Source organism: Hippocampus guttulatus, chromosome 7 (assembly GCF_054856545.1).
Source record: "Hippocampus guttulatus isolate MCC_2025c chromosome 7, RoL_Hgut_1.0, whole genome shotgun sequence".
In the NCBI taxonomy this organism is placed as follows: Eukaryota; Metazoa; Chordata; class Actinopteri; order Syngnathiformes; family Syngnathidae; genus Hippocampus; species Hippocampus guttulatus.
In genome coordinates, this window is record NC_141267.1 from 20704012 (window position 1) to 20717384 (window position 13373).

The 13373-nt window shown below is 44.8% G+C and overlaps 1 protein-coding gene across 3 annotated transcripts in view; it reads right to left on the bottom strand.

Moving 5' to 3' along the window:
* The window catches only part of sema6bb (sema domain, transmembrane domain (TM), and cytoplasmic domain, (semaphorin) 6Bb), a 130098-nt gene that overhangs the window by 45743 nt on the left and 70982 nt on the right, over positions 1–13373 (bottom strand). For all 3 annotated transcript variants that reach the window (XM_086116697.1, XM_086116698.1, XM_086116696.1), the window contains 2 exons: positions 9737–9797; positions 9566–9628 (listed from right to left, as the gene is read on the bottom strand). In XM_086116697.1, the coding sequence (XP_085972823.1) occupies positions 9566–9628; positions 9737–9797 (124 nt within the window). The remainder of the gene's footprint in view (positions 1–9565; positions 9629–9736; positions 9798–13373) is intronic.

Below are 13373 nucleotides of genomic sequence, written 5' to 3' on the forward strand. Positions count from 1 at the left end.
AGACGGATCAAGTTAGACGACGTCATTGGTGCGTCTCGTTTCCTGAATTTGTCAACCTTGCATGTTGCGTTCACTTTCTCCCGATTTGATCAAAAGCGTAATTCTCGAATCCAAACGTCGGAGCTCCCTCAAGATGCGCTTGATGAGGTGGCCTCTGTAGTCATTTACGTGTCAAGGTCCATGTACCGGTACCTTCTTTATCCTCACCAATAACACAATCCCGACAACAACTGTGTCTTACAAATAATGTTTTTCACCCCCCACAATTTAATGCCATTTCATCACACTAAAAGGACAACTCTGAGGAGAAAATGTGCTCTCGCACATGGACCTTTTCGCCTTTAGCGTCAAAAGCATGTTCCGAAATCAACACAAGTGGGTTTTTTCAGTGGTCCGTATTGGAGAAAATGATTCGTCTGGGATGAAAACAAGGGATGGGGGTCCATTGTCGAACTCTAACGACTGGCTTTTGATTTCCATTTTCTCTTTATGAAGATTGGCAAAATTCATCTGCTGCTGCATGAATTCGTTTCATTAATGAGCATTCATCTATTCCAGGAAGCAATTTGGCACTCGATGGCGTGAGCTTTATTCAAAGAGAAATGAAGTCAGCGGGATTAGTCTTTTAGTGCGCTTTCTGAACACACACACACACACCAACGCACACACACACACACGCAGCAGATGATCAAACCGCAAACGAGCGAATGATAAAATTGTGTATAGATCCAAATGTTTAATGTCCTTATGCCGTCTTCTCCCCTCCGACGGTGCTCTCTGCTCCTTGCCTCCCTTTCCTGGGAAGGCGTCCAGACAAAACGCCACCTGTGCTGTGTTGGCAAGCCTTCGTGGAAAAAAAAATCCCAGACGACTGCAGACCCTCCTCCTCCTGCTTCTCCTCCTCCCCGCGTCCTCCCGCTCATCTAACGGACACTGGCAAGAGCTGCAGGGCCTCTGAAAAATTCATCTCCTGCTCAGATGAAGCAGGCGGCGGGCCAGCATAAATATGGCCGGGGACGAATATGTCATGCTTTTTATTTACCGCTAGGGATGTTCCCAACAGTCCTGATGGAGTACGGGTATGAAAGCCCACGTAAATTTGAAGATGAAATCTGACGTGACATCACGCCGAGGCGCTGTGCTCTGCTACGCTGTAAATACGTGAATAATTGAAGGGACACGAGATTGATTACTGAGATTTACGGCAGCGATCAAATTTGAAAGTCCAGACGGCAAGCGCCGCCCATTTTGAAACTGGTGTGCGGTCATCAGAGGTTTCCAACTGCTGAGCTGAGCGCAACGAAACTAGAGGCTAATGCTAGTCCTCTGCCGGCTTCAAATACTTTACAGATCAGATTTCTCATGTTAGAAACATTTCTATCATGGGATGTGGCACTTGTTTGCGAATAGTTTGCAGTTGTCATGCGTCATGAATGCCAAACGTACAATTGGACACCAGAGCTTGTTATTTGCCACCAATTAACAAGCTATGCTAACGACACTGACTAACACGTTTGAATTGGCCATGACATATTTTTTTCCATTTGTTTGTGTCCCCTCCAAAAATATTGTAACAACAAGGTCAATTCATTTTTTGGGGGGGGGGTTGTGTGTGTGTACAGAGGATTTTGGGGTTTCAGATGCAAAGGTGAATATAAGAATGGGTGAGAGATGAGAGAAAACATGGAAGGTAAATCACCGGAACCCAAATAGAGCATGCATTTCAACTTCTGAAGCGGAGACGCAAAGGAGAAACCCCCGGAAACAAACAAGAACTAACAGGGGCAGCAGCAAAGGCCTGGAAAGCACCACTAGGGTTGTATCGGTATCGGATCAATATTGCAAATGTCAGGTAATACCAGGTGGTATCGAACGTGAGCCAGTTTTATATTCTGGCGAAAGTGTAAACAAACGACTCATCTTGATTTCGATTTGGCATTCATGAGTCTTGTGTACGTGTTGCGCAATTTCCACACAAACAAGCTCTTCACGCTTCCACTGAGTCATTTTAGAAACAGAAAGTCTCCGACTCGCTCGGAGTGAAGAAACAGAAACATGTGACTTAATGTGTTATTTCACGCAGATTTTTTTTTATTCCTGTCATTAATTAATCACAATTAAAAAGATTAAAATCTCAATTATGCTAATCGTAGAGCGTTACGTTTGCTATGAAAATCCTATTAAATGCTCCAAAAGACAGGCACAGCATCAGTCGCAAACAGAGGTGGCAAAAGTACTTTTCTTAAGTCAAAGTACAGTTAACTCATTCACTCCCAAAGACGTTTTTAAACGTCTTTTCAGACTTGGTCCAGAATTGGCTGGTACTGAATGAGTTAATTAAGGGGAAAAACAGATTCGACTCCATTTCAAATGTAAGAGAAGTAAATACTCAACAAAGTAGAAACACCGAAAGAAATCTACTTGAGTACGGTAACAAACTATTATGTACTTTGTTACTTCTCACCACTAAAAATTCGTAATAGCGAGGAAACCCCAACTTTTGCATCTGTTTTCCATCTTTTGTTGGGACCGAAAACAACAAACAAACTTTTCATTTGACTTCATGTCAACCAAAGCAGTGTTTTACCTCCGGCTACAATCAACTTTCCTCGTCGGAATCACAAAACAAAACACAGCGGTGCCGTCGTAAAGCAGCCTCAGCCTGATTCATCTGCTCGTAAAATATTAGTTATAGCTCGCCATGACCTGCTACGTTAACGTGGGTACGATAGCTATAGAAGGCAGCGGCCCATCAGGGGCTCGTCTTTGGCACGGTGGCTCCTCTAAATCTCCAAAGTTTCCATTACATAGCTGGCTGCCTCCCTGATGTTAGCGACGAGGGAGAAGAGCGCAGTCAAGAGTAGCCATTGATTCTCTCTCTCACACACACACACACACACACACACACACACACACACACACACACACACACACACACACACACACACACACACACACACACACACACACACACACACACAATAATGGGAAGTGACAAGTACAAATACTTAATTTGCTCCTGTACTTCAAGCAGATGTTGCAGCTAGCTGTACTATTTGTTTTTCTGGTGACTTTTTTTTTTTACTCATGCCATTTGAAAACATATTTCTACTTTTTTCTTGCGTTCAAAAATACTCAGTGTCATCTGGAAAAAAAAACCCACATTCAAGGCGTATTTTTTCATTTGCTATCGTTAGCTTATTTAGCATTTTGTTAGTTCGCAATGTTAGCTAAGCTAGAGGAAGACGTTTCGATAGCATAGAAGTCGAGCCAAAGCTAGCTAGCTCTTAACATGTGACATGTTCTTAATTTAATAAAGAGGGAAACCTTCCGACATGCAGAGAGGTTTTTTTGTTTCTGTACCTAGTTGGTTGTTGTATGTGATTGACTTTTAAAATTCATTTTAAAGTTTGAACATGTTTTTATACAATACTGCGATACTTGTATTTTTTTGAAAACATAACAGAAAAAGGCGCTGTTTTTTTAAAGGCTGGAATTTTATTTATTTATTTATTTATTTTAGAAGTATCGACACTTCTTCTCAAGTGGAGAGTGTGAGTACACCTCTTCCTACATGTTGAGATCTCCAAGGTTCGCCGAGCCCACTCCTAAACCGGTTAACAAAAGCTCTTGTGTCGCTTCCCAGAAAAAGAGTCCTTGGCGCACCATTTGGAGCGAGTGATGCTCCGTGACAGGATGAAAGGGTGTGTATGTTAGTGAGCATGTGGGCAGGGGATTAATTAACAGCAGCACCAAATTAGCAGCGCCGCAGCGCGCAATGCTCCGAGTGTCGCGCTTTTTAACCCCCTCCCCCCCACCCCCTCCCATACACACCCGTCGCCTCCACCGTTAAAGCTAATCCGCATCCCTCCGGCTTGCGAGCCTTCCTCTCTGCTTGATGGTAATTGTGACTGAACACACCAAGGGCCACAAACAAACATCAAACACCAGCGGGGAGGCGGCTAGTCGGAAAAATAGCACGCCACTCAGCTTTGCAACTGCACATGGCGGGCGTCCGATGACTCCCAGGTGGGAAAAACCTGCAGACAAAGTGCAGACACACTTGACCCGTGTGACCCTTTTTGACAGCCTGCCGAGAACGAGGTGGCAAATTGACATCGTGAAAGCACAAATGAGTCGCAGCTCCGAAATTCGCTTTCGCTAACCTCGCGTGAAGAACAGAAGGCCCCCCCACCCCCCGCACATGCCGAGCGTTTAGTCACCATCTGGACTACGTTTGCAAAGTCAGGGAAAACCTGCCTACCTTTACGTCCTTATGTTGCACTTGTGCGCTTTGGAGGAGATCGTACGGCTGGACAATCGTTGGAGTTACAGCGACTGCCAAAAAGCGCACCTGAGCTACCATAAAAACAGCAAATTAATTGACTCCCACTCACATTCACACCTATGGGCAATTTCGAGTCTCCATCGAGCGGACTTGTTTAGGATTCATGGCGAGGGACGTTCAACACGATAATAACGGAGTGATCGCTTCAGTTTTTTCCCGCATTTATTCACAAATGATGAGCCACTTGTTTGAAAGTCGCATCGCTGTGTTAAAAACGGTTTATGTCACGTTTGTTAAAAGGTAGGGCAATAAAATATATGCGCCAACAGTTTCCATTTTACCATGAAAACCAATTCACGTGTCATTCTATTGGTGACAGCTGTGAGGCTGCACATGTGGCGCATATCAAAAACTGGCACGGATATTGGCACTGTATTGTATAAATATAACATTATATAATAAGATACAAATCATAGAATATTAATAAACCGTATTTTCCACACTAAGGCGCACTGGATTATGGGGCGCACCTTCAATGAATGGCCTAGTTTGTCATTTTTTTCATGCATTGGGCACACCGCTTTATAAGATGCAATCTACAATGCATCCACCAGATGGAGCTACACTCAAGAAAACACGAACAGAATGATCAGATGTCAGTAAAACATATTTAATAAAGCAGCGACGCAGTTCACTTAACCAACCGCAAGTTATAACATCATAAGTTTGAACTCTGCGTTGTCAGCATGTCCCGAGCAAGGAGCCATTTTCGGGGGGGGGGGGGGGGTCGAAATATTACCGTAATGACCATACACAAGTACGCTAACATATTACTAATAAAACAAACAATATTAGATTAGAAGTTTGAAAAGAAATAAGGGGCCTGACCTGGTGAGTGACATCATGAGCTGGACTCAGGTTGGCCAGTTCGCCTGCATGTGAACGTCTGGATGTGAGTGGTGGCCTACAGCAGATCCTTGCAAGTGTTCTCATTTTGTACTCTTGTGTTTTGCTGTTATCGCATTGGCCACTGTGACTCTCCTCGCCCACGTGTGAGGGCATGACCAAATATTTAGTATACGTTTTTAGTATGAGTGACTTCACCTGTGATTTCCACAAGTACTTAAAGAGCTGTGAAACCCGAAACCATATATTTCGTGCCTAATCTTTCCAAAGCTCCTGACCCCCCCCCCCAACCCCCACCTCCTCCCCCGCAAAACCCTGCGCCCCATGGAGAGCTCAATCAACGCCATACTGAACAAACTCCCACCATCATGTTGCCCGCCCACGTCTCCATGTGAAATGGCCTGTTGGCATCATCATGTGACTCGTGATGACGTGCTGGCACGCAGCCACCTTCCTCCTCCTCCTCGTCCTCCTCCTTCATCCTTTTCAATATGAGGAGTTAAGGGGAGTGGAAAGAATGGCAGAACAATACAATAAAAAGGGCAGGAGAGACTTAAAAAAAAAGAGAGAGCGAGAGAAAGATGGTGACAAGCCAAGGACAAAGGCAACCATGATGGGAATATGCAAATGAAACGTCGTCAACAATCGTCCGGACAACACGAAGAGGGGGGTGGGGGGGTAAAATGCGTTAAGAATCAGGACGTGAAAATTTTCTGCCTAATTAGGGAGAATTCAGTGTCCTTTGTGAGCAGCCAGACGGAAACATTTAATTACAAAACCAATTATAAGGTGGTGAATGTATCACATCTGACACACGCTCACATCGACGCCCCCCTCCCCCAACTCCCGTCACACACCCCCCCCCCCCCCGCCCCCCAACCCAGCACGAACAGCAGGGAACATTTGCAGGAGGTTGAAGTGGCGGAGACTCTTCTGTGTTGTTGTGGAGGCGCTTGAGATGTTCTGCTTAATTGCGTGCCTCGTTAATGTATGTGTTGGGTTGCCAAACAAAGACGACAGTTGAAAAAAAACAAAAAAAACTCAAGTGTCATGAATATGTATGACGGTGTATATGCAAAACTTGTTGATCCCACCTACACCTTCAACCGTGCGTGTGTCGTCAGTCATTAAAATAAAAATAAAAAAATTAAAAACTTGATTGTGATCTAACAGGCCCAATCTCAGGTGAGATTAATCCAATTAAAAGTGAGCTACGGAAGTGCTTTGTGCTTCCTCTGCTATTGTGACTCTGCTTCTTTTTTTTTTTTTTTCAGGATCTCGCTTTAGATGCAAATTAGCATTTTTACAAGATCACCACCCTCCTATCACAATATGAAAAAAATGTCAGGGGGCGCAAAGGATGAAGGAATACCTAAGAGAGGAAAGTGCTGCTGTAGCTACTCAAGCATCACTAACCAGAGGCCCCCCCCCCCCACATCCCCAAAAAGGCAACGTCAAGCCGAGGTCGGCAGGACATCAGCGCGTGGAGTCCATTAGCTTTACGCTATCGCCGGGCAAATGAAAATTAGCATGTAAGTTACGGTAATTATAAACCTTGACACGAGTACCACTTGAACGCAAACAGCGCGGCAACGCATATGAGCAGAGCATTACTCACAAGCGCATATATAGCCATCCATCCATTTTCTGATCTGCTTTATCCTCACTAGGCTCGCGGGGGTGCTGGAGTCTATCCCAGCCGTCTTCGGGCAGTAGGCAGGGGGGACACCCTGAACCGGTTGCCAGCCAATGGCAGAGCACACACAGACGAACAACCATCCGCGCTCACACTCACACCTCGGGACAATTTCGAGTGTTCCATGAACCTGCCACGCATGTTTTTTGGAGTGTGGGAGGAAACCGGAGTACCCGGAGAAAACCCACGCAGGCCCGGGGAGAACATGCAAACTCCACACAGGAAGGCCGCAGCCGGAACCGAACCCACGACCTCTGCACTGCGAGGCCGACGCGCTAACCACTGAACCACCGGGTCACCCAAGCGCATTCATTCATTCAATTCTTTATTAATAAAAGTGTTGTTTTTTTTCAATTCCTTTGCGGACAGCACATTTTGCTCCAGAATCCCAAAAAAAATACGGATTCAACACATCCAGTGCCAGGTGCAACTAAAAAGCGACGGACCCTCCTTCATGTTTCACAGTAGCTACAGTGCTCTTTCCTTCATATGAATCCCCCCCCACCCCCCCAAAAAAAAGGCCCTAATCCAAATCCTCACCAAAATGTAATGGATTCTTATGGAGTTGTGTTCTACAGTGATACCTTGGCAACGTACAAGTTTATTCAAGTTTCAAGCACCCCTCTGTTGATTTTTATGTTGTTGTTTTTTTTCCCTGTATTGATTAGCGCAACTTGGCCGCAATGTTCCAACGAGATTCCCGGCGCGCGAGCCCACTCGCCGTTTCGTTCACAAGTGGATGGAAGCGAAGTGGCCAGGTTCTTATCTGCGCTCCCAACGCGTGACTCTCGGCACAGCCGGCGGCCCCGTCATTAACAGGCCAGGAGACCTTTCATTACTGAGTCAGCCTTTCAGGGATGGCTAGCACACACAATAATTGACTATAAAAGTGAAATGTCACTCTCTTCGCCGCTCCTTTCAACTGGAAAGCTCTGCTACTTTTCAGAGAAAAGAATAAACAGGGCAGGGCAGCACGGTGGCCGACGAGCCGTTAGCACGTCTGCCTCATTAGAGTCGGCCCAAGGCATAAGCGGAGGCACCACCTGCTTAGGGGCCCCGTGACCACTAGGGGGCCCGTGAGAGCAATTAACAGCCAGCAGTCTGGACGAGGTGGCTCCATGTGAGCTTCGTTGAAGACTCCAAATTGCCCTTTGCGAGCCCGATGAGGGCAATCGGAGGGATAAAAACCCAACGACCGGCCGTTTCTTCATAAATTGCGTATTTGCTGAATTCGTGTGATCGCAGAACAGACGCGTTAGACTGAAGGTCTTTTCATTTCACTCCCGCGGTGCAGACTCCTCTCGCTATTTTATTTAGTTTTTTGGTGCATTCAGGTGTCGTTCGAGCGTGTTGTTTGCCTGAAGGAAGCGCAGACCAAGTTGGCTGGAACAAGTTTTGCTTCTACCAACCGGTCAGAGGACGGAAAAATACTGAGAAATGTGATAACGCCACCTCGTTGCTGATTAAGTCGAAGTTATGTCGACCGGCGTACTGATTCTAAAGGACCTGCAGATGAGGTTGACATGGCAACACAAAATCATTTCAAGTGGTCAATAGAAACGCTCTGAAAGGAAGAGAATAAAATGTTGGGAAGAAATGACTAGAACACTGCGCGTGTTTTGACAACTTGGAACGTCAGGAGAGGACGTCGCAAGCTCTCACGATACGCCATATTTTCCGAACACGCTATCGTTCATCAATAGCTCAGCATCAAATGAAGTCACTGGGCTGTTTTCCCCCAACGTGACTTTTTGCCGTCGCTCGGGGAGTGCCGAAAGTCTGCGAAAACATGCTCCCGCCAAGCGAACGAGGGAGCCAAACCAAACTCTCAAATCAATACATCCTTCAATTAAAAGTGTTTGTGGGGTCAGCGGCTTTGTCAAGTCATACATTTCTTTGATTCAATGTCATATTTTTGCACTCCATCGTATTTTCATCAAATATCACGGCCAAACGTTTTATGATCCAAAAGTGAAATTTTTTTTTCTCTTCTTAGAGCTTTGGAATCGTCACTCATGATTCTGAATGGTAGAAGGCTTTGTCACATTCAAAGACATTCTACAACCGTAGACGTAAAATATTGAAGTGGCTGTAAGGTGGAAACCCCGTGTGTCCAAAAGTCAATATTTTTGCACAAAGTGACACTTTTTTTTGTCTGTTCCTTTCACGCATTATTGACCAATTCCCAAATGAGAACAAATCGATGAACTCTCTTGGACACCTGCCATGAAGGGAAGTTGCGTCGACTTTCATGTTTTCATCTATTACATCCTTTACCGTCTAAATAAAAAAAAAAAAATTAATATCCAGACTTTCAATCTTGAGGCAACAAAAATGCAGTTCAAGTGCCGAGAGAGTTCGTAAATTTGTTCCCAAGCTATTAAAAATAAATAAACAACAGACAGAACAATAGTATCGATTTGTGACAAAAGATGAAACTGATCATATATGGAAAAGGACCTGATAACATTTTGAATGGAGCTACCAAAAAAAACAACAACTTTTCAACATCCCCATTTAATAAATAAATAAATAAATATATATATATATATATATATATATATTTTTTTTTTTTCTTTTAAAGCCCAACATAAACGGAATATTCATGCCCGATGGGCCCACCTCAAGTCCTCTCGACAATTATTAACTCATCTGAGAAACCAAAAACGTCTCACCTCATGCTTGCCCTTCATCCTGCAGATCCTGATGTCGTTCTTGTTGGACTCCCATGTTCTTTTCTGGACGCACAAAAAAGGTCAAAACGTTTCGGCGTGTCCACAACGTGGTGAGGTCGTTAAAATTCCTGGGAGGCGCGGGGCGGCACGACGTGGCCGGGAGGCGCTCACCTTGCTGTAGAACATCTCATCTGCGGCGGCGATGTCCAGCTCCACGCGGAAAAGGTCATCCCTGCGGAAAAGCGGCGTGGCAGTCGGCCAACAACAAACGATAAGCAGAGTACAACTCGCATTTTATTGCTGGCTTGGGACGGCGTGGGACGGCTAAACAATTTTTTTTTTCTTAACTTCTCATTTCTTTTTGTTTTGGATGATGTCCAAGCAGCTTATTCCTGTCAACATTTCTAGAATAAATTCAAGTGAATATCTGTGCTTGGACTCCAACATAAATTTCAACCCAGGGGGGTAAGTCATGCACGCGTGCACATCAGAAACATTTGAACACGATGATTGGAAACAGCTTTCCCAGTTGTCCAAATACAATAAGCCCCCACTATTGTAAGGGGGCAGGGTTGAAGCCCTGTTGCACATAGAAATAAATAAATCTAAAATAAAATTAAAAAACAATTGAACCCTCCTAAAACTGCCTATTTGAATATTTTAAATTGTAAATAATGTAGAGCACAAACTACGATGCTAAAATTGTCACACATCAGTCATCTGAGAACATGCTAAATGCAAGAAACCCCGCCCCCCCCCTCCAATGTCAACTGTCAATCAAACACTACCATGGCTGTTACTTCTTGGGTCTCTCGCATGTCGACACATAACTATATGCTTGAGCTGCGAAGATTTCACGCCTCCTGTGGCTCAAATCTATGCACATCGCAAGGACGAGGCGCGCTAAAGCTGCCGCGCCAGAGTGAAGTCAGTCGGTCACAACTGATAATAAAAAAACATAATAATTAAAAATGCTTTTCCACTTTGTCTCTGTGATGTTGGATTGGATTGGATACAACTTTATTGTCAAATGTTTAATTTAATTAATATATCGTTCTTGCCACTGCAGAAGTGGTGAATAAATCCGTTACGGGGTTGAACCAAGGCCCAGTGATTTGTGCAACTTATCTTCACAATGTCTTGTTTTTCTGAATTCCACTTTGAAAATGAATTTCAATCATCGCAGACAGTCAGCCTTTCTTTCTCAGCGGGGCTCACCTTGAAAAAGGAATACAGGGGCACATTCCTCGCCTCTTGCGGCGTCACATAACTGTGTTGCTAGCACTGCTGAACTATTTGTATCATCGCCTACTTAAAAAAAAAAAAAAAAAGTACCTGGCGACGCAACCTTGCAATCAAAGTGTCTGGTAACGAGAAGTGTTGAAACGAGATTCCGAGAGTTCAGAGAGAAGAGAAAATGATTAATGCGAGCTCGCAGCGCGGTCGTCTTCTTTCGACGGCGGCAGCCAGTTTGAATGATACAAAGGCCGCGTGGCCCCGCATGTGGTACAAGGTTAAGATTGAGGATGTGTGAAATGTGTCGTGGTTTTATTGCTATTTATGTTTCAGGAGGTGCGCATAGCCTTGGATGGCTCATAACTCTGCGCATAGGCGCCTCAACCTAAACAGCGCGAGTTCTTAAAACCTACAAATCTGTCTCGTGCCGTTTTGCCGCCTTTGGTCTTGAGCATAAATGTGAGCGCGTGGAGTCGGACTTGCACGTGCCTGAGCTATTATTTCCACAAATACCCCGGCAATTCTTTTACCCAAGAGAGACATCCATTTTCATTCGTTAGCAGCGGATGAACTTTGACCTTCTGGCTTTCCAAATACCATTGGCTCGTGGGGTCAAGAGCTATTCAGCCAAGACTGTTACCTACTCTTCTTCTCCCCCTCGGCCGGTATTGTGCTTTGGAATGTTAACGTCTCTCTCCGAGCCAAACTGGTATCATGTTGCACGAATATATTTTGAAGGACCTTTAGGAAAGTTAACCGGCAGAGTTTGTGGACTATTTTCCAATCCCTGTTCCCCGGACTGCAATTGAACACCCGTGAGGTTTTAACATTGAAAATTAACTGTGGCCAAATTAAAGTAATAAATCGAGAAACCCAAAGTCGTCTTTTTTTAGTTTTATTCAAACACGAAAAACATTGCGGTATATAGTATAAGGACCTCTGAGTAACTACGGCAGCTCTTGTCACATGCAAACTGATAAAGAGGCGCCTCCTGATCACAATCGTAAAACTGTTGACTGTTATGCGTAACATCAAGCGGATGGTGGAGTATAAATTTCGAAGTGAACAGATTAGGAAACATCATCGCCAGGTTTGCGGAGGGCAGTCTGTAAAAAAAAAAAAAAAAAAAAAATGCTGAGTGCGCTGGTCTTTGAAGTACGACATAATGGCTAGCCCGCTAGCTAATGACAGCCTTCCAACATGTTATCACTTTCCGCGTCAACCGAGCTTTGTCATTTGACATTTTCTCACAGCGACGTACAAAACGTTTGGTCATGCTGCCTTTAAGTAATCCAGCCAAACAAAAAAGGCTGGTCGAAGAATTCGAGCAACAGAAAAGTCAATTAATTAGCCACTCCCTAAAATGTTAGCGACCGGGTAATTGTTAAATGCTAACTATATCTAAATTTCCATTGTGCCCATTTCTGAAACAACTTGCAGAAATTGAAGCAGACAACTAACCTGACATAACATCTTTTTCATCGGGCGCAGCGCGCATTCAGACTACGGCGGGAGAACAAAAGGCTGAAAACACCATTGAAGCCATTTGCCACGTTTTGACCTTGATAATATAATATATTTTTTTGCCGTTGCTCGGGGAGTGCCAAGCAACGGCATAATATTATAATATATATACATATATATATACAGTATATATATATCAACTGCACTGAATTGTGCATCTGTCTGCCTGCCTGTCTGTCTGTCCGTCTGCCATGTGGCGTTTGACCGGCCCACAGCTCCTGCTGACCTCGTGTGTGTGTGTGTGTGTGTGTGTGTGTGTGTGTGGGCTGATGAAGGTTGCAAGTCAGCTCCTTTACACACATTAACGCACACGCTGCATCGCTTGAGGAAAAAGTCACTTGTTATTTGTCTGGAACGGACTCCGACTGTTTCGTTTCTGCCGTGATGAAAGTTTGTGACTCCATTTGGTCCACAATGAAAACACACCGAAATGCCACTCATTCGTTCCCGCCGCCCAAACAATATTTTGATTTATTTTTTTAAATTACTGTTTGTAATAAAGAAAAATGCCACCGCATTATGCAAAGGCATCGTAAAAGAGAATGGAAAGAAATAAACGGGTTTTATAAAGGGTAACTGCACTATGTACAGCGGTGCTCGTTGCATCAGTGCATCGAACAGTTTCTTTTGTTTCAAACGTTGGATGGATGGATGGAAAAATAAGCACCCGTCCCCCTCGCTCCCCCCCCTCAAAGAAAGATCATGTGGCCGACCCCTTTGGCTCTACTAAGTGAAGACTGAAAAGTGACTCGGCAGCAATGACGTGGGGGGCTTAAACCAGCGGAGTGCTGCTGACTCCAACCGGCTTTAATACTTTGATTTGGAGAAGACGGCAAGCGTCTGAGGAGAGGTGTGTGCACTCAGCAGGCGCTCGGGGGCAGGGATTTACGGCCGCTTGCACTCGGAGAGGCAGCTATGCTAATGGTGACAGGATTTAGGAGCGCGCGGGGCGTCTTATCAAGGTGCGCACTCGGCTGCCGTCGGAGCTGCCATCGCGCGAGGTGGTTATTTCGAAACTCTGTCAAACCCCTTTGCCGCACCGACATGC